This window comes from Chenopodium album, chromosome 13 (genome assembly GCF_948465745.1).
Source record: "Chenopodium album chromosome 13, dcCheAlbu1.1, whole genome shotgun sequence".
NCBI classification, from domain to species: Eukaryota; Viridiplantae; Streptophyta; class Magnoliopsida; order Caryophyllales; family Amaranthaceae; genus Chenopodium; species Chenopodium album.
The window spans coordinates 6,562,095-6,583,714 of record NC_137846.1 but is presented as its reverse complement, the minus strand read 5'-3'; the positions used below and the strand labels follow the sequence as shown (position 1 = coordinate 6,583,714).

Below are 21,620 nucleotides of genomic sequence, written 5' to 3'. Positions count from 1 at the left end.
GTTATATATGATTATATCTTCAGAATTTCAATGTTGTCTCTGTAATGCACACATTAGATATTAACATATATCCTTAATAGGGATGGCAACGGGTCGGACTCGGAGCGATGCTAAATCCGACTCCGACCCGACAGGAAGTCGGAAACTAAATCCGACTCTGACTCCAACTCCGACATCCGACTCGGAGACTCCGACTTCAATATCCGACCTCCGACTCCGATTTTGATCCGACCCGACTCCGAGTTTTTTTTTCATTATTTAATATACTTTGAGAATTTGGGCTATTTGGGCCTTTACAACCCACACCCAATGCCACCATGACCCACACAAAAATCCACTATCTATTAGAGTCGAAGTCGGATAATCTGTTTGAGTCGAACATTTGTCGGAGTCGGATTTTTTTCTCGGATTTTTTGTAGGATCCGACTCCGACCCTCCTCCGACTCGGAGTCGGATTATTTTAACGGAGTCGAATTCAGATTACTTTTTTCTTGGACTCGGAGAGGATTTTTTTACCTCGGATCGGGGCGGAGTAGGGTCGGATCCAATTTGGATTGCCATCCCTAATCCTTAGTTTTGTTTGTAATAATAATGTTGCAATGAATTTGATACAATTTGAAAAGAGTATTATGCTAATTAATTTGAGATGCAATGAATAATCCTCGAGAACTAATCACTCCCTCTCCCTCCCTCCTAGGCTCCTAAGAAGATAATTTTCTATAACTTTCACTTTTGCTATCGAAATAATTAATCCCTGTAAATTAGATATATTTCGTGCTAATGCACGGATACAATCTGGTCTTTAAAATTAGAAGGTCCAAATTATCTCTAGGGCCCGTACGATCGTGTACTCACAGCTCATAAGATCGGCCCTACTCAATAGTCATTTTCCCCTCAATAAATATGAAAAAAACAAATTGAAAGAGCTCCCTTGCCTTAAAGATTGGTTATGCATGGTCCCTAACATGATATACGTGCTAGATGCTCCATTGCCCTTTAAAAAAAATCAACGAGGTTGCAAAGGCTTCCCAATAAATGCATTTGCTGTCCATTATAATTGAAAGGCAAGCTTAGCTTCACGATGTAATACGCAACATTGACTAATTAATTGACTTGTATCTTGAAATTTCGAATTAATTCAAATTCATAATTTATTTCTTGACTAAAACTCGCTTTCACAATGGTAAAAGTCTTCATCAAAAATGTTGAATGTTCTTGTCAACTTAGGTCTTGCTTCACATTGCCTTCATATTCTTGCACACTTATGGTACTTGCGCCTCAAGGTGGCATAACCTTGTGTACGGGGTTTACACTGGTCTAATTCAGTAATTTGTTCACATGTACATGCCCCATATGGCTAAACTTTCAAAAGTTCATCGATCTATGTTACCAATCGTATATTTTCATCACTATATAACAACTAAGATGTCAAGGTAAATGAAATTAAATATGTTTATGTGTACTGTCTAATTATAACAAATGCAAACGCAACCACATCTACCTAAATATGTATATTGATTTACAGTGAAAGTACTACTACCTCTGTTAAATGTTATGTGCAACTTTGGGATATTATTTGTGAGATATAAAATATTTTAAAATTACACATAATATTTAACGGAGGTAGTATATATTTATTTAACTATTTATCATGACTATAATTTATTTTCTTAATCCTATATAGTGATGAAAATAAAATAAAAGTATATTGTTGCATGTGGTATACTTCCTGAGAATGTCTGACATTTATATACATTTTTATTTTCTATATATAGAATTACATAGTTGATAGTAGAATTTGACAATTAATGTAACGAAATAGGTATGTTACCTATGAATATATGATTATATGGGCACTATTGGTCTACCACACAAAATGTCAAAATGGACAAAATCTAATTATATTGGAGGTAACATGCTATGAAAGTAGTCCTTTTATTTGTTTGTTATCTATATATATCTGTCTATTTGTATGGTATATCTACCCCCCCCCCCCCCCCCCCCCCCCCCCCTCTGACAATTTTGCTATTCAAATTGGCTAATCTGAATAACATGATTGCATTACATGTTATTTTTTGCTCATTATCTTTTTGCTCATTTATATCTCGCGTAAACAATCTATAAAAATTTCTTGATTGCATGTACGATTCATTTGAATATTATGACAATTGAACTATACTCTTTCTAAAAGCCTAAAAGTTTAAGTAATCTCATTTTCTATCAAATATTAATTGGCCTTATTCTCTTTAATATGGATAGGAAGATCCATCAACTTCCTCTTTGACAAATTATACAAAGGATTTTTAAGGAATAATTAATCTTTTGAAAGTTCAATACTGTAAATTAAACAATTTTTTAAAGCCAAATCTTGCTTTTAGACAACTAAACTTGATGGTTGCCAAGTTGTCTGTCAACTATTGTTAGCCCCATGCAAGAATTCTTTTGCGGTTAAAAAGGATCCAAAATGAGTCAACATCATAACCTTAATGGCTCAAACTACTCACAAATTTAGAAAATAGAAACCCCATGCTGTTCCCATCCATCTTTTACCACACATAACCAACTCATTGCCAACTATGCTAATTTAAGGTGGCAACTTTCATATTCAACAACTAATTAACCCCAACACGTTTCACATCTTATGTAGCGCAACCAATTACCTATTTTTCTACTAATTGGAAATTTATTTGAAATTCTCTCAATCCAATGTCCAAATATCCCTATTTTACGCGGGATTGTGACTTGTGAGAGAGTTATATTGTTGGCTTGGTGCAGTTATTTGATAAGAAATACCGGAATATTTTTTTTAAAAGAAAAAAAAATACCGACTATATATGGCAACCAATATATAACCAAAAAAGCGGAAAAAGGCTTCCCTCTCTTTCAACATGTGATGTGGGCACAGCAAATAGTTCCATTGCTTTGCGGTTGCATTTGCTTTGTCTCAACTGCCTTCTTGAGTTGTAATATGAATTCTGAACGTCTCTGTTGCTTCCCTTGCTGTTTCATCTTTTTGTCTCTCCTTTTTATCTCTGTCTCTCTTCCCTCTCTTTGCTTCCTTCTTCCTCCTCGTTCTCGGTTTTGGATCATCGTATACATTCCCGCCAAATGCAGGCATAACTTCGGCTTCCTAGGCTCCCGGTTTTTTCGAGCAGTTTTCGAGGTACGCCCAATCAGAACTTCTTGCCTGTCCATGAAGAAAGGAATGAGAATTCAGGTCAGATTCATGTCAGGTCAATAGAACATGGTGTATTCTTAAAGTTTAGAAGGTTTATCTATAAGTCAAAAAAAGGGGTTTTTCTTAAATCATTCCATGAACCCCACCATAGTTACTTTATGGCTTTATGCCGACTGATAACAGATCAAAAGCCTTAAATTCAAGACAGGCAAGAATGAATAATTAATTTCCAGGAAAACATGTTGTAATATACACAAAAGTTGGATGAACTTTTTAAGGTTTTGTGCAACAAAATAATAACATATGGCATATCTTTAAGCAAAATATTCTAAGTAGAATAGGAAAGATTGGTCTTTTGTGTATTGAGTTAGGCAAGTCAAGTCAAACACAATAGCTTAAAGCAAATGTTATCTAAAGAATACAAAATGCTGTGACATTTCTTATATTAGAAGTTACTTTAGGTTAATAGAAAGTTGTTCCACAACAACAAAACTAAATTTGTGCCAAAAAGTTCTATTGCTTACAGAAACCGGGGTTACCATATAGAGGAGTGCTCTGCGTTTGATGCACTGGACATGGAGGTGCCAACAAAAAAGACTGTGAATGATTCGAAGGCGTTAACAACGTTTGTGGAAGCTGACACCGAGACTTTCAAGGATGTTGTCCAACGGCTTACAGGGTCGTCAGAAGCAGCAGCACATGAAGTAACGACTGCAAAAGGTAACATTGGTGTTAAAAAGCCAGAATTTAAGCTCCATGAAAGGAGACAGTACAAGGCCAAGTTGGAGATAATCAAACCTCCTTTGAGTATTAAGCAAGGAGCAGCTGTTATGCAGCAATATTATCAGGAGCAGCAGCTTCAATCATCGTTAGAGCAACAGAAATTCTCTCCCTCTGCATCAGGGAACAAAATTCGCCAAACAAGCCCTATGACCACCCCAACCAAATGTTTCTCAAGCCTGTCTTTAGGAGAAAGCAGAGGTGAACCAGCGGCTTCTGACCTGAATACACAAGAAGAAGAGAAAGCTATCAGAGAGAGACGATTTTACTTACATCCTTCCCCAAGATCAAAACCTGGGTTTAATGAGCCAGAATTACTCAGCTTGTTCCCTCTAACATCTCCCAAAACAGGTGAAGACTGAAGAGTCAGAAATTATCCAGGTAGCACATGAAAAGGCAGAATGCTTTCCTCTTATCTCCACCTTCTGACTTCCCGCTTTTATTGAATCTTTTCCTCACCCTCTCTGGAATAGATCCATTAACATATTTCTTGTTAGGCAAAAACTTAGAGGATCTCCCTACAATCACCTAATTGAATTCAGCAGATAGTGATAACTGGATATTTTTGTAACCCGCTGCTTAACCCAACTCCATGTAATCACACAATATTATACTTGAGATATTTGAGAGTGAAATTTTCTTACATTATACGAATGTCTACTTTGTTTCATATTGTATTAAATTTCTATGCAGTAAGTATATATTTCTTAGCAAAGCACCTGTATTTTCCTGTATCTCTTGATTTCTTTGATTTGCCAAAATCGAAAACTAGTTGTACCAAGAAAGAATGTATAGACCAGCACTCAGACTTACCAGGGGCATGGGTATCCGATGGATCATATGCACAGGCAAATTGATCCTTTAAACTTTACCGCCACAAATCATATCACCATGAGGTTACACATGGCTGATATTTGTGGGCTTCAGTTGATTATTGTCTTCACACATCATCCACATAAGCTATTCTGCAAGTCAAATCAGCTATATTTAGAGCTCAAAAGGTCATCAGAACAGATGCAAAGGAGTTAAGATTAACCAATCCAAGTATTCCAATAAAAAAATTTATTGCCTATATCAAATCAAACTGAATAAGCTAGATAATTTATTTAAAACAGACAGACAAAGGTCTTAGGTTATCTTGATGACATTTTAAGCAAAAATACATTACAACCTATTCAATTATCTCGGAACATTTTAAACAAATATGTCAACAAGTGAAGAAAAGCAGAGTCATCAGCACTAGCAACCCATCCCATATCGGAAAAGAAATATATATTGCATGTGCAAGTAACATTATTATGAACAATAAATGCCATGCATGCATAACGAAACTACTAATTAAATTCTTGTAATTAAAATGTTTGATTGATGGGGATGAAAGTTGAAAATGCAAATGGAAGAAAACAAAGGGAAGAATAAGCTTTAAGTGATGACTCATGGGGCAGACCACATTATTACTTTGAGGGATTAAAGACATAATACAGGATAGACAGGCAGACAGACAGACCGAGACAGCGAGACCATATGTAGATATATATCTTTCAAGACATTGAAAAAATAGTTAAGTACCCTCTTTACTCAGGCACAACCCTAGGATTAGTAGGATGGTGAGGAAGACAGGAACTTGACAAAAACAGAAGAAGGCTCTGAAGATGAAAGGAAATTGTGATCAAACAAATACATTCAACAGAACGTCAGAGTTGGTATTCAGGATGGATAGCCTTGAAAAGAAATGGCAACACAACTAACTTGTGCAATTTTATTTGCTCTTTTTCATGAGGCAGAATCGAGCTTCAAAAGCTATGTTTATATCCCCACCTCCGAAAAACTGTATAAAACAAAGGATATGTTCCAGAGAAAAATCGCAGGGCTTCCCGTGGGGCAAGGGTGGGAGTGGGAGGTTTACATATTTGTGTAGCTTATAGATTTACCAGCCTCGGCAACAGTCACGAGTCAACACATAAAATAATTTTTTTTAAACAGCCCAATGCAAGTATTTCAATTCATGCATGAGCCTAGCTTCTTTTACTCACTTCTCATTGTTCTCAGTGCCATATGCACACGTCAGCATGAAGCCATGATGATCCAAGCTAAGCAATTTGATTGAGATTTGTCTCCCTTCTAGAGAAGAGAACACGATAGGACCAAGGCAATACCTTAACTACTGCCCATCATCAAATACTGAGCGGCTCATTAACTTTTTTATCCAAGGCCATCAATGTGCAGTATATTGCATCTGTCTCGGGATGAGATGAGTCACCATATACAAATATTCTTCTTTTGCTATTGACTTCAATCCAACTGCATCCAGCAGGCTTCTTCAAATCTCTAGTCTTCATCAGCTTTCTGATCTCCAAGACCCCATCCCACTTTTCATCAGCTGCATGAAGATTTGACATTGCCACATAACTCCCAATATCACTGTCTTCTAAACTAAAAAGTTGATCAGCAACAATCTGACCCAGTTCCACCTCATCATAAGTCCTGCATGCACCAAGCAATACGCTCCATATGTTTGCATTTGCTTTTATAGGCATCTCAGTGACAAAAGTATATGCATCCATGATTTTGCCTCTTCGAGCAAGAAGATCCACAATGCAACCAAATTGCTCCATGGTAGGTTTAACTCCAAAATCCTTCTCTATGGAATGAAAAATCTTCAAGCCCTCATCCACAAGTCCAGCATGACTGCAGGCCGACAAGATGGCTGTGAGAGCTACATGATCTGGCTTCACACCCAACACAAGCATGTGATTGAACACAACAAGTGCTTCTTTTCCCATACCATGCATGGCATATCCACCAATTAGAGCTGTGAACATAACTAGATCTTTATGGGAACTTGACCAAAAAAGCTTTGTAGCTAACCTCAAGCTGCCACATTTTGAGTATACATCTATCATGGTTCCTATCAATTGAATGTCATCAATACAAGCTCGGACCATGTATCCATGACACTGCCTAAGCAAATGGGCTGAAGCCAAGTTAGCACACATAGGTAGAATGCTCATAATGGTTGTTGCATCAGGCTTCACACCTTTAACTTGTAGCTCAAACAACAGAGCCACAGCCTGTTCAAGACAATTATTCTCCACATAGGCTCGGATCATTATATTATATGTCATAAGATCAGTTTGAGACATACACTCCAGAACATTACAAGGTCCAGCTTGAGCTTGTAAATTGCAAGTCAAGGATCCTGGTTTTGCTGAATCCCACTTCAGCCTCCCTTCACTTAATATTATTCCAGAAATCTTACCAACGTCATCCACACAACCACATTTAGAATAAGCATCAAGTAAAGCATTACCTAGTGTAGGTTGAGTAGTATTTTGACAAAGACAGGCCCTTAGTAAGTAACCATGAGCCTCTTTAACCTTATATAATCTGGAAACACTTCCATAAAACCGGATCAAGGTTAATATAGTGATGGAATCGGGTAAGAACCCCTCTTCAAACATTTGGTGTAACAGATTAACTAACTGTGATTCCCATCCACTGTCAGCAAAAGCATCAAGCATTGAGTTCCAGGAGATCAAATCCTTCTGAGATATGATATTAAATGTCTTCAAAGATGAATCTAAGTCATCGCACTTAGCATACGAGCTTATCAGGGCGTTACTAACTGCTGTGTCAGTATATAAAGTTGGATATTGGAAAGTATAGCCATGAATCTGCTTAACCATCCACAGATTTTGCAATTGGCCACAAGCAGGGAGGACAGAAATTAGAGTAACAGAGTCTGGTTCCAGCATCTTCCCTGAAATTAGATTGTGAAACAAGTGGACTGCTTTAGAATTCTCATTGTTTGAGGCATATCCGCCAATAATGACATTCCATGAAACTAGATCCCGTGATGTCATCCCAGCAAACAACGCTTCTGCACCTTCCAACACACCCATCCTCAAGTAAAAACTCATAAGAGCGTTGACCACAAAAACATCCTTTTGCAACTCACTATGTTTAAGAGCATAAGCATGCAACTCTCTCCCCAAATTATGAGCAATATCTCTATCTAAAGTGGCGCATACAGGTAGAATACTCGCGAGAGTGGCATAGTTTGGCGCAACATGCCCCACCAACATACGTCTAAACAGCAAATAAGCATCACTATAGAACCCTCCCTCAGTAAACCCAGAAATTAATGCATTCCATGAGACAACATCTTTATCATATATCTCACAAAAGGATGCATATGCACCATCATAAACCAGCCCACATTTCGCATACATAGATACAAGTGAATTTCCCACAAGGGTTTCAGAAGCCCATCCAGATTTTACAGCATAAGAATGTATGCTTTTACCAGCATCTAAACTCCTCAAACGGACACAAACAGGAAGAATGATAGCAATACTTACAGGGCTGAGTTCAGCTTCTTGACAAGTATGCATACTATACACTAATCTCATCACTTCATCGTCATGAGAATAGGACCCAGCTATACCGGCCAATACAATGTTCCAAACAACAGTATCGCACTTTGGCATCTGATCAAACAGTTTCTTGCAGTCATCAAAGGACTTAGTCTTAGCATACACATTAAGCAGTCCCTTAGATACAGAAAGACAGGAAAGATGACCCAGCTTAACAACAACACTATGAATAGCTCTGCCTACATTATGTGCTGGGAGAATTGCACATGATTTTAAAGCAGCTTGCAGCACAAGGTGATCAGGCCTAAAACCAAATGGATATCGTAACTTCGAAAGGAAAAGTGATAGAACCTCATCATGTCTCCCACCAATAGATTGAGCCCTTATAAGTTCACTCCATGCTTTGAAGTCTGGCATTTGCATTGTACTCTAATGCATTCTATGAATGTCAGCTAGCAAAGTCCCTAGGAGATGTACCATGAAACCCGTGTACATCATCTGTTAATTACTTGGGCATCCTCTAAAATCCCCAGAAAATAATGGGTCTTATATACATTTCAAGATACCTTCAATCAAGCTATACAATACCCTGGTATAAGCAAATATCCCCTTTGAAGTTCTCTCTTCTACACGAAGTTCCTACTTTAGCAATGGTGTTTACTCACTAATAACACTAAATTTGGCTCAAAATTTGGTACAACGTGCAAGAATTAAAACCCCTTTTGCTTTTCATGGGATTTAGGAAACTTTTTTCACTGAGGACTTCTAACGAACAGTTGGTGGGCAGCCCCTTTAGCTATATCAAACAATACCTGTTGTATACCTTTGGTTGGAGGATTCTGTATTGTACAACAAGCGCCTAAACCACGGAATGGGTCTTTGTAATATGCGTCTCAACCGTGGTACATGCGCCTGTGCTGGTTCAGACTGGTGTGAAAAGGTGATGGTGATGGTGGTGGTGATGGCGGCGTGAAAGGGTGGGTTAAGACCCAAGAGAGAGAATTAAGGGTGAGAAGGAGAGTAAGAGAGTGAAAATTTATAAGGGTAATCAGTCATTAATTACCGTGATTTGAGCACTTCTACAGTTCTATTATAGCATTTAGTATAAAATAAAATCAATACCTATATACTAAAGTAATCCCCAACATTATCCCCCTAATACATATGTCTCGTTCTTCGAGTAAAAATTTTCCCACCCAAACTTTTTCCTTTTTGTTTTTTTTTTTTTTTATTTTTTTTTTAATTTTTGTTATCTTCTAAAAAAGTTTGTTGCAAGAGATGAAGAAAATTTTCCCACAATATACTTTATTTTATTTTTTTTGTTATCTTCTAATATCTCTTTGTTAATTTTCTAGCTAGGAGCCATTGGTGTTTCAAGAAAACTTCTTATTAAAGAGTTTTTTTTTTTTTTTTGTGCAACATGCGTATATTTATTGACATACATCTTATGGTATATCACATACATGAATATGTTTTTATTTAAGTATTTTACTTCCAATGATTATGTTTTGTATAAATACGTAACTTTTCCTAATAAATGAATAACAAAATACTACTGTAAAGACCGTGCATGACACGGATTTTTATTTTTAAGTGACACACTTTCTTTAAAATAAACTCCATTGTTTTTTTTTATCTAACACACTTTCCTTATGTCTCTCCCTATCCTTTGATGATCCCCACTCACAACATTCATACTTTGCTAAAAATTCTTTTCCCTCGTATTCTTTACTTTTAAATATTTCCTCCGTTTTTTTAATCTATACTTCATCTACTCCAAATTAGTTAATATGTGTCTTTTACCATATTAGCAATTAAACTAATTATCAATAGATAAATAAAATATTGATAATATGAAAACACACATTGAAAGTAATCTAATAAGTTTGCACATGAATATGTTTTTTCTTATTTACAGTAAATTACAAAAGTTAATCAAAGTAGGGTTATTTTTGTCCATGGGTCAAACACTAACTTTATCACCATTCTTGTCAACCATAAAGCTATAGTTAAAATAAAAATAAAAAATAATACTGGTTAAGTTTGATGATTTTTCGTGGTTATTAAGGAATATAAATGTCACATATATCATGTATTAAGGCATTAAGTCAACATTGGAAATAAGAATATTTATGTAGGGAATTGATAAATATTTTTGTAAATAGAAAAAGATGTTTTGTGAGTAGGCAAATATCTTGGTAAATAAAATAAAAAAAAAAAAAAATGGTTGCATATGTATGAGGGTAAATGTATTAAAATTTTAATTTAATCTAAGGAAACAATTGAAACGTAACAAAAGAAACAATTAACAAAACCATCTTTCAAAAACAAGGGAGTACTCCGTAATCAATAAATATTTAACAATAATTGAAAAGAACCTGACTTGACTAACAGAGACTCAACAACTCAGCATGAGATTTCTTATACACGGAATACGAAAGTATGCAAATGTTCATAATTCATTGAGATAGTACGAAATGCTCCCTCCCTTCTTTTTTTTTTTTTTTTTTTTTTTTTTTGGTCTACTCACTTTCTATTTTAGGCCGTTCTTTTATGTATAACTCACTTTGCTTTTATTCTATTTATGGCATACCTCTTTTACCATCTTATCCCTTCAATCACACAATACTACACCTTTTCATACTCTCTCTCCTATTTTATTCAGTTTTTCTTACAATCTCACTTTTTCAAAACTCTCTTAATTTATTTTACACTCATTCACATTTTTCAATAATTTCTTAAATTGCATATCTACAGTGAGTAGAACATTAAAGAACAGAGGAAGTATACGACAATTCAGTGCTCTTTTTTATTTTATTTTTTTAATTTCTAAAATATATTTTTTGTAATTAAGATACAGAGTTATTTATTGGAAAAATTAACAAGAATAATCCCAACTTTGCCTCATTCGCTCAAAAAAACAATCCAAGTTTGGATTATTTTTTAATAAGCTGAACTTTGATATAAATTGTTTTCAAATGATCCCAACCGGTCGTCTAACTTGTTATAACAAGTTAAATGTCACGTGTCAGCACTTAATTCGTCAAAAAAATAAAAATAAAAAATAATTAGAACTATTTATTTTTTTAAGAAAAAAAAAATAATTAATTAAATACTAAAAAAAAACCACCCGCCAGCTAGCAGCCCCAACTAGGGCTGTGCAAAAATCGGTCCAGACCGTATTTTGGACCTGGATCAGCCCGGACCGGACCTGTTGATTCCGGTCCGGTCTTCGGTCCAAGAAAATAACGGATTCCGGGTTTCAGGTCCGGTCCGGTCTAAACCCGGAAAAATCAGGTCTGGACCTGAAACCCGGATTTTAATAATAATTAAAAAATATTAATATAAATTTTGAGAATTTTCTGCTTTGTATTACTCACTGACTTACCCATTACCTTACCCTAACATTTTCAAACTAAAAAAAACTTCTCTCCTAGTCTCCACTCTCCAGCGCAGTCACATCTCACAATCACCCGAACACATACTCCATTTTTTCCGGCGAGTTTGAGCACCATCGATTCAGCGTGTGCCGCTGCATCTTCTTCATTGGAACTCTCAAAGTCGAGTTATAGCTATGTCTCGAATCGCTGCTTTTTGAACCTCATTGTTCGACTTGTACTATGTTCAATTACTTAATACATTTCGATTTTGCAAGATAAATATACAAAGTACCTTTCAAATTGCTCATTAATGGTGAATTCAAAGAAAAAATTAATGGATAATTTCATTATTAAGGTTAGAGTTATATTTGCTTGCCGTCAAGACTTCAGTTGGTAAAGTAAATAAAACAAAGTACCTAATACGTAGTATAGTTATCATCTTTGCATTTAATATAGTAGATATAGGAATAAAAGTATATAATAAGCTTTTTTTTTCGACAAAATGCATAAAGATAAGCAGCAGGCCAAAGCCTTCTTATTGGCTTTTATGTAACTATATATTTTCAAAGGTAAAAACAACAAAATTGTTGAAACAGGTCTAACAGGTCTACAACCGGACCGGACCTGAATTTTCAGGTCCGGACAGGTCCAGACCTGATTTTTTCAGGTCCGGTCCTTGGTCCCCAAAATTTCCAAATTCTGGTCTTCAGGTCCAAGGGGTCCCGGTCTGGTCCGGTCCGGTTCTGGACCTGTGCACAGCCCTAGCCCCAACCATCTCCTCCACTGCCAACCCCGCAAGCCGACCACTTTCCCCCTAACTCCGGCAGCGTGCAGACCCCCTCCCCAGCGCCGACGCCGCACCACCCTCCTCCTTCCTCCTTCCTCCCTCTGAACCACCAACCCTCCTCCCCTATTAATTATAGCCTTTGTTCTTGGGCTTATGCGACGGATGCTTCTAGTTGGGGCGTCGATAATCGGTCGTGGGTGTGGTGGGAGGTAGGGTGGTGGAGGTGGCTGGGTTGGTGTTGGTGTTGGTTGCTCAAGGGAGGTATGGTGGTGGAGGTGGCTGAGTGGCTGGGTGTTGGTGTTGGTTCTTGGTGGTTAGCAGCATTAATTTGCTTTTTTTTTTTTTTTTTTTTGTATTATTATTATTATTATCTTGAAATTATTTATTATAAATTAGTTAATTAAGTGTTAATTAGCACTAACAAATAATCATGTTTATTTTTAAAAAAAATCTTATTTTGACTAATCACATGGTGACACGTGTAAATCAAATATTTTTTGTAAAAAAAATTAGTACCTAATTAACAGGTTACTAATCACTTGCGGCTATTTAAAGCGAATTTATATCAAAGTTGGGATTATTTTGGACAAATGAGGCAAAGTTGAGATTATTCTTGTCAATTTTTCCTTTTTTTTTTCCAAAAATGTTAATTAAATTATTTTTTATTATTTTTTTATGTTGCATGTGTAATTTGAGCTTATTGCTACATATTTTTATTACTTGTATATAATTTATTTTTTGTTAAAGGATCAATTTCTCTTCTTGTAACAATAAATATTTTGATTTAAGTTTACTTTTGTTAGTAGTCGTCTGGAACATTAATTGTTTATTATTTTTGCAAAAATATAAAGGGTATAATAGGCATTTCAAGTGGATATAAAAACCTTCCTTAAATAAAACTAGTATTTAGCTCGTGCAATGCTCGGGTTAAACTTTTTAATGATATTTTTTTGTGAAAGCTTGTTCTATTATATTGGAAGTGCTTTTAGATTGGATCCGAGGTATGTATGTAAATACAAATTGTATTATAGTAGTAAAGTGAAACAAAGTGAACCTACCTATACCTTGTATAGAGAGTTGTAGTATAAATAAAATTATAGCAATACCGCGGAGTAATGTAAAAGATCCAATATTTTTACAATATAAATTGAATTGCTACATTAAAGAGCAAATCGTCGCCAATAATGATACTTTTCCATTTTTACATATCTCATTTCACCATAACCGGCAAAGATAATTATATGTAATATCATATATTTGCCAATGTTAAGCATTTTTAGGAATCTCTTATTATAGCAAACGACGTACTGTATATATTCTCCAACGCCATTTGTTCTTGTAAAGTTGTAATAAACACCTGCAATACATAGCATAAATAGTTTAGATTTGTAAATAATTAAATTTGAAGTATTCAAACAATTTTACAGCAATTATGAAAATCTGAAAAAAAAAAAAAAAAAAAAAAAAAAAGAGCAATACCTCTAAAGTTCAAAGCATGAGATTGAACTCGTACACATATATATTAAGTTGCAAATAATATTCCCTCAAAAAAGAAAAAAGAAAAAAGAAAAAAAAGTTGCAAATAATAAAGGTGTAAGTCCTAAACTAAACTAACTTAAATGCATAATACACAAACAATCTAGCAACACAAATGCCTTTAAAAACATCAGAAAACTCATCATGATGAATTAGCATAATAAAACCCAAAAATGAAAAAAATGAATAATATAACAAGTACAGAGGCTATCATTCATTATCAATTTTGATGCATGAGCTTTAAAAGATACATACAACATAACCTAGAAACTGGCAACATGATTTTTTTCGACCTCAACCCATACACGACAAGAAATACACTTATATTGAAGGCCCTTCATTTGATAGTGTGACTACTAATTTAAAGAACCTGGGAAGATGTCCAGTGAGATATTTGGCATTTTTAATTAAAATTCAAAAATTTACAAAATGCCCATTAAAGGCTCTTTCATGCAGCTTATTCCTGCAATCATCTAACATCCGAACTGTCAATTACCCAAAACAAATTATTTGTCTGCTCAAAGTACGTAGTTCCTTCAATAGACCCTTAACTGTATTCTGGCCACCCACATCTCATATAGTATTGAGTGTATACCCGCCAAATTGTATCAAGAAGACTTCAATGGAGTGAGTACCAATCTGACTTCGACATTATATCCAGCTTTAATCTCACCCAAATGCCAAACTACATCGACAACAAAGTCCCAACTATCGAAAAAGGATCACTAAGAGTTTGGATTAGGGACTAATAGGGCCTCTTTTTTTAAAAGTTTCAAGTCACTAGTGTAATTCAAACCTTTTTTTGAGTGTATAACATCCATAAGTCTCACAATTAAAATGTCACGGCCCTTTTTTTTTTTTTTACAAACACACAAACCTAGATAAAAGAGAAATAAAATAGTCACAAATTAAAAGAATAACTTTGGTACTTTTCCAGAAACACAAACCTAGATAAAAGAGAACTACAATAGTCAGGAAAATGTAAAAAAAAAAAAAAACCCTTTGCAATACATTGTTCTTCGATGCTGCATCACACAATGCTAATCAGCCATCAATCCAAAATTTCCTCTCTTTCATTTTTCCTGAAAAAAAAATTTAAAACCAGAAAAATTAAGAAGTGACAATCAAAATTAAATTTGAGGTAAAATACGAAAACCTTGAAGGAGACTTTTTTATTTTTTTGGAAAACGAATGAATTGAGAATTGTTTTTCCAACAAAAACCTTATGAAAAATAAAAAATAAACTAATAAACAACAAAATAAGGAATTTGTGCTTCTAAAATTCAAAACTAGGGAAGAGGATTACAATTCAAACCCAAAATTTAATTGAATTGGGTAGAAAGAAGGTAAGAGAGATGAAATTCAGACCTTAAATTGAATTGAAGAATTGAGAAACTGAAAATTTAAACTGAAAATCGATGGGAAAGTCAAAAACATGTTGAACGGAGGAGATAGTTTATAAATAAACCGCCAATTGGAAGAAGCGTGTATAAATGAAGCTGAAGAAAGAAGAGGATAATAACTACTTGACTGCTTCCTCTCAAAAAAAAAACAAAAAAAGAAAAAAAAAAAACAACATAACCGCCCCCGCAAATCAACAACTCAACTGATCACTTTTTTTTTTTTTTTTTTTTTTGAAAACACTCAACTGATCACTTATCAACAAGATTACAACTCCAATGAATTAATTTCTTCCATATTTATGTATTAAGTGTTCACAGCAAGGATTTGATGCATTAAAAAACCAATAAAATTCTCTCCCTAGAGGTCATGAATAAATTTCCAGATTAATTCCCTTCTTGATTTTCCTTCCAAAAAATCTATGGATAATGCTATTAACATAGTATAAAGGACTACCTTAACCTAACCTTACCTTACCTTACCTTACCTTACCTTACCTGTACGTTATCAAATGAAGCACGTACAAATATATGCAATTTTGAGATCCAATAACCGGCCTTGACTGATGGATAAGAGAGTCCCATATTCTTACTAGGCCTCGACATCGGCAAAGTGATGTTTAGCAAGAGATGCGACTTTGAGTCATTTTTTGCATCTCAATATGCTAAACTTAAAAATTCCAGCCATTCCTGCGCTAGTATTTCCTAGCATTTTCATTAACACTGGCTTGCTTTACTTTCAGGAAAAGCTTATAAGCCCTCTCTACTTTGTTAAAAGCCATGAACTTCTCATTCAGTTTGCTCTACATGAGCCTGCTTGGACAAAACCCTTTACACAGAGCCTCTTCCATAACACATACAGCAGTCTCAGGTTGTCCGTTGTAATGTTGTTGCACAATCCATTAACAGCATACTCATAAACATCCATGTCAGGAGACTATCCACTTTCCCGCAAGAACAAGATAGCTTGCAACAACCTCATTCCAAAATCAGAATCTAGTACATAAATGATAAATGTTATTAAAAATAAAAAAAAAAAAAAGCATGAAAATCACCCCCAAACTACCTATGCATCATGCTGAAAAGCACACATATATACATATACTACCTCCGTTAATTATTATGTGCAACTTTAGAATATTTTATATCTCACAAATAATACCCCAAAGTTGCACATAATAATTAACGGAGGTAGTATTACTCTTCTAAAATGTAAATAATTTCAGCTTCCAGATCATGTTATCAGTCCGGTTACCAAATTTCTCTGAAACTTGATTGAAGTTAGAGTCAAAGACCAATAAAATCTGACTAAGATAAACTTCATTAGAGTAACCCAAACGTCCCTGAATTATATGAGGACCTATGACGGCTTCCAATATTTTGTGTAGCCTATCACCGGTCATCCCATAGAATTTCTCACATTTATTCAGATTTAGTGGATTGCTTCCGGTAAATATATAAAAAAAATAATAAATAAATAAATAAAATAAAATAATAAAACAAGAAGGAAGATTCAAAATATTTACAAAGAATAGACTTAAAATAATTTCAACATAGTTCTAAGTCTTCCAACAATACAGTCAAAAACGACAAGAGCTCCATCCCTGCTCAATCTTTGTGGTTTATGATGTATATATACTAGGTGAGCCGCTTTTGTACAGTGAGAGAAATAGAAAAATCAATATTGGGAATCCCACAATTCTAAGATTCAATCTTTATTACTACATTCATTCCAAAACAGCAGCATAATCATATTTGATTCGAATTTTCTAATGGTATCAGAGCTTAAGGCTCTAAATCTTGGAACAAAATCATCTATTTCTCTCATTAAACATACCCTCAAATTATTTTTTTAATTTCTGAATCATGCATGCACAAGAAACCTCTGAAAGTCAACATCTTGGTTATGTTGATCCTTTGTTTCTATCAAACTCTGATAATGCTCAAAAATTGAGCTGACAACAAATTTGTTCAATGGAACAAGTTTTGTCAACTGGAGCAGGAATGTGAAGTTGGCCCTTGGGTCGAAGAACAAACAAGGTTTCATTGATGGAACTTGCAAGAAACCAGAAATTGGCTCCAAAGACTACAACAGGTGGATAAGAAACGATTATATGTAAGGTGTTGGATTATAAGATCCACGACTGCTGAAATTGGAGATAGTCTTACTTTGGTTCAATTGCCAAAGAACTATGGGATGAGCTTGCTGAGAGATATGCAGAGAGTGACGTAGCTCAGCTTTATCAACTCAAGAGGGACCTTGCAAAGATTGAGCAAGGATCCATGGTTGTTTCTAAGTACAGTAAACTCAAGAATCATTGGGATGAGATTAGAGATCTTGAAGCTTACCCTTCTTGTGAGTGTAATGCTAACAAGAGTTGTACTTGTAATCTGCAAAAGAAGCTAAAGGAAATGGAAGAGAAGAGTAGGGTTCTGGATTATTTGGTGAGACTCAATGGAAAGTATGATAACATAAGAGATAACATACTTTCTTTGGATCCTCTGCCTACTGCAATCAGAGCTTTTCACCTTGTCCAGTAGGCTGAGAGGCAGAAGAACATTACAACAGGAGTGTAGGCAACAAATTTAAATGAAACCAGTGCTTTCGATGCTGGAAGGCAGCAGCAAGGCACAATGAGAAGGGATTACAAGAAATAAAAGGCTGAGAAAATGAACAAATTTTGTGAGTATTGCAAGACTAGAGGGCATACTCAAGATGGATGCTTCAAAATATACGATTTTCCTGATTGGTTTAAGAATCCTAAACCAAAAGGTACCAAATATGCTGCAAACGCAGGGAAACAAGACGATGATTATCTTCCCGAAAGTCCATTGGAGGGAGATAATGATGCTGGTCATAGTACATCCAAGACGGATACAAGACTGATCTCTTTGGTGGTTCAATAAGTGATGAAAGCCTTGAATGAGAAACAAGGAAGCAATGTTGGAATCCACTTTGCAGGTCCACCTAGTAACTTTGCAGGTAAAATTCTAGCCTCGAATGCACCAAGTTTTCATGATGATTTTAATAATGAATCATGGATCATAGATTCTGGTGCCTCAAATCATATGGCAGGAAACTATCAGATTTTTTATGAGATTAGAAATTTGAAGAAAGTAATCAATGTTGGACTTCCAGATGGAAGTGTAAAGCAAGTTAATTACATTGGTGTAGTTAAGCTGACACCTACGATTATTTTTGAAGAATGTTCTATACTTGCCAGAATTCAAACACAATTTACTGTCCATAAGTAAATTAATAGATACAAATTCACTGAAAGTAGTGTTTGCTGGGAATGAATGTACTTTTCAAGATCTTTCCACTAGGATCTCAGTTGGATATGGAAGAGAATCGAATGGACTATACAAGTTTCGTAAGGATGCAGGAGGCAAAGGAGAAATAAGAAGAAAATGCAAGCCATTAGGGAATGTTGTAATGACTTGTAATAGGAGTAGTGATAAGCTTAAAATGTTACATGCTAGGCTGGGACATGTATCTTTGTCAAAAATGCAACATTTGGATGTTTGCAATTGTAAGAATATTAAGAAGTTGTTTTGTGATACTTGTTCTTTGGCAAAGCATCACAGATTGCCTTTCAATTTGAGCAACAGTATTGCTTCATGCATATTTGAGTTGAGTCATGTTGATCTTTGGGGACCTTATAAGGTTCAATCTATTTCTGGTGCTCATTACTTTCTTACTATAGTTGATGATTATAGTAGGGCTACCTGGACTTACTTGTTGTTCAATAAAGAGAAAGTGAGAGAAATTATTATAGGTTTCTTGGCATATGTCAAAACTCAATTCAATACTAAGGTCAAAATCCTTACAAGTGACAATGAGACAGAAATTGTTCAAGGTGAATATGACTTTATCTTAATTAAACAAGGAATTGTTCATCAGAAAAGTGTGTCAGGTGTTCTACAACATAATGGTAGGGTGGAGAGGAAACATAGATTTCTCCTAGAGACTGCTAGGGCTTTAAGAATACATGTAGGGATGCCGAAGTTTCTTTGGGGAGAATGCATCCTTGCTGCAACACATTTGATAAATTTATTGCCAAGTGCAGTGATAAATTGGATGACTCCTTTTGAAAGATTCATGAAAGAAAACCATTCTATGATCATTTTAAAGTCATAGGTTGTTTGTGTTATGCAAGTGGAAGTGCAAAAAAAAAATTGACAAGTTTGAAGAAAAGGGAATTAGATGTGTTTTGGTGGGATACACTATGCTCAAAAGGCATACAAATTGTATGACATAGACAAGAAGAGACTATTTATAAGCGGGGATGTCATATTCAAGGAAGATATTCTTCCGTTTCTCAAGATGCATAGTGAGAAAGATCATATGAAGGTTATTTTCAATGAGATTCCTATGACTGATCAGTTAAGGGATGACTTTGAAGAGGACTCGACTGAAGATACAATTGAGAGTGATGAAATTCTGTTACAGAAGACATTGCAAAAGACAGACATGACAACATTAGAGAAGATGTACAATCTCCAGTGCAAACCATGGCTGATCAGGACCAGGAAATAGTACAAGATCAGGTTGAACATGATCAGCAGGCTCTTATATGTTAGAAGAAGTGTTAGAGCCAGAGAAACTCCAGTTAAATTAAGAGATTATTAATACAAAATTCCTAGTCATCATGTTCGTGAGGAAGAAGAGATATCACCTGCCTTAACATCATATGAGATGCATGATTTGGAGTTTTACACACTAGGTTACATTGCATCTTTTAATAATGCAATGAAAATTTCAAAACCGATGTTTTATGAACAAGCAGAAAGAGATCAGGGATGGAGAAATGCAATGAATGAAGAGTTGCAAGTAATGGAAAGAAATGATACTTGGGTGTTTGAAACACTATCAGAAGGCAAGAAAGCACTGGATACCAAATGGGTGTATACTGTGAAATATGATGAAAATGGAAATGTGAGAAGACTCAAAGAGAGGCTATGTGCAAGAGGTGACAAGCAACAAAAAGGAAAAGACTTTAAATATACTTTTTCACTAGTAGCAAAATTCTCTAGTGTGAGAATGCTAATTGCTTTGGCAGCTATGAAAAGCTGGAAGTTGCATCAATTAGACATAAATAATTCTCTACTGGAATGTTAGTTATTTTAAGGTTTGAGGTGCCTTTGTGGTTTATGATGTGTATATACTAGGTGAGCCGCTTTTGTACATTAAGAGAAATAGAAAAATCAATATTGGGAATCCCCACAATTCCAAGATTCAATCTTTATTACTACATTCATTCCAAAACAACAGCATAATCATATTTGATTCGAATTTTCTCACTAAAGCAGTAGTTGTTTCAACAAGAACTACACCAATCACAACTATCTAAACATTTAAGCAACTCGGTTCAACTTAAACTACTTTAATACAACTAAGATCTTCAAATTAAAAAATAAAAAAAAAAAAAAAAAACAAAATCAACCCATGTGACATATTCACATATTTGCTCATATTAATAAATCAAAAATACAATAAATAAAACATTGAAATCACCCAATTTCTTGAAAATTATGTCAAGTTTATCAATTCGATCAATTGAAATCTCCAAAACTTTCTCAAAATAAGCTTTTAGTGGTAAATTGGTGAAACAACCGTGCCTTTTCTACTGCAATTCCCAATGGTGTCCCGGATCATAATAGTTTATGAAAGAAATCATATAATGTCGGAGAAGTCGAAACCTCTTCATTCTTGAGACCTAAAAAACAATGGATACTTAAATTATTTCATAAAAAGAATATATGTTAATTAATTATATCATAACAATAAAATTATACAAAAATGCAACAACTTACCGCATAAACTAAGATTTTTTTTGCATGAAATCCGACGCTTTTAATCACGTTTCCAAAGCCCATGAATGTAAGGCCGATTTCTATAACAATACGGTACTATACTTGTGTTATATACCGAAATAACCCATGAATATATATTTCCAAATCACATTTCATATCTTTGCTCATAAATCAAAATACAATATACTTGTATTATACTCCGTAGATCGAAATTACCTACTTTTTTTTGGAAAATTATCAAGATCATTAGTACGATTGATTGAAATTTCGAAGATTTTATCAAAATAAGATTTTAATATTTATTTTATAATATGTTTTAATTTGAAAATGAATTATTTATAAAGGAGAAGAAGAGATGAAAATTGA

At 34.7% G+C, this 21,620-nt stretch overlaps 3 protein-coding genes, 1 long non-coding RNA gene and 1 pseudogene across 6 annotated transcripts; 3 read left to right on the top strand and 2 right to left on the bottom strand.

The window, feature by feature from the left end:
* Positions 1-2,437: 2,437 nt before the first annotated feature.
* Positions 2,438-4,135, bottom strand: LOC145576136 (uncharacterized). Its single transcript, XR_014098329.1, has 3 exons — positions 3,977-4,135; positions 3,718-3,889; positions 2,438-3,187 (listed from the first exon to the last, which is right to left on the bottom strand). It is a non-coding gene; the product is annotated as an uncharacterized LOC145576136 (long non-coding RNA).
* Positions 3,046-4,320, top strand: LOC145576135 (VQ motif-containing protein 31 pseudogene; annotated as a pseudogene). Of its 2 annotated transcripts, none has more exons than XR_014098327.1 (2): positions 3,046-3,217; positions 3,705-4,320. The product of XR_014098327.1 is annotated as a VQ motif-containing protein 31 pseudogene, transcript variant X1 (transcript). The 2 variants fall into 2 exon arrangements; XR_014098328.1 differs by having other exon boundaries at positions 3,690-4,320.
* A 1,705-nt stretch (positions 4,321-6,025) lies between these two features.
* Positions 6,026-8,757, bottom strand: LOC145576134 (putative pentatricopeptide repeat-containing protein At5g08490). Its single transcript, XM_081633922.1, has one exon. The coding sequence runs from the start codon at positions 8,755-8,757 to the stop codon at positions 6,133-6,135; it is 2,625 nt and encodes an 874-aa protein (XP_081490048.1). The 3' UTR covers positions 6,026-6,132.
* An 8,729-nt stretch (positions 8,758-17,486) lies between these two features.
* On the top strand, positions 17,487-17,978 carry LOC145575110 (uncharacterized). The gene is made up of 2 exons (XM_081633026.1): positions 17,487-17,532; positions 17,626-17,978. The coding sequence occupies exons 1-2, from the start codon at positions 17,487-17,489 to the stop codon at positions 17,976-17,978; spliced, it is 399 nt and encodes a 132-aa protein (XP_081489152.1).
* Positions 17,979-19,644: 1,666 nt separating this feature from the next.
* On the top strand, positions 19,645-20,559 carry LOC145575109 (uncharacterized). The gene is made up of 2 exons (XM_081633024.1): positions 19,645-19,976; positions 20,085-20,559. The coding sequence occupies exons 1-2, from the start codon at positions 19,645-19,647 to the stop codon at positions 20,557-20,559; spliced, it is 807 nt and encodes a 268-aa protein (XP_081489150.1).
* The last annotated feature ends 1,061 nt before the right edge of the window (positions 20,560-21,620 follow it).

Coding starts and splice junctions, on each gene's coding strand:
- LOC145576134 (XM_081633922.1), bottom strand. CDS start 8,757: ATGCAAATGCCAGACTTCAAAGCATGGAGTGAACTTATAAGGGCTCAA.
- LOC145575110 (XM_081633026.1), top strand. CDS start 17,487: ATGGAACTTGCAAGAAACCAGAAATTGGCTCCAAAGACTACAACAG. Junction 17,533..17,625: donor GGCTCCAAAGACTACAACAG/GTGGATAAGAAA, acceptor CAATTGCCAAAG/AACTATGGGATGAGCTTGCT.
- LOC145575109 (XM_081633024.1), top strand. CDS start 19,645: ATGTGTTTTGGTGGGATACACTATGCTCAAAAGGCATACAAATTGTAT. Junction 19,977..20,084: donor CTGATCAGGACCAGGAAATA/GTACAAGATCAG, acceptor CAAAATTCCTAG/TCATCATGTTCGTGAGGAAG.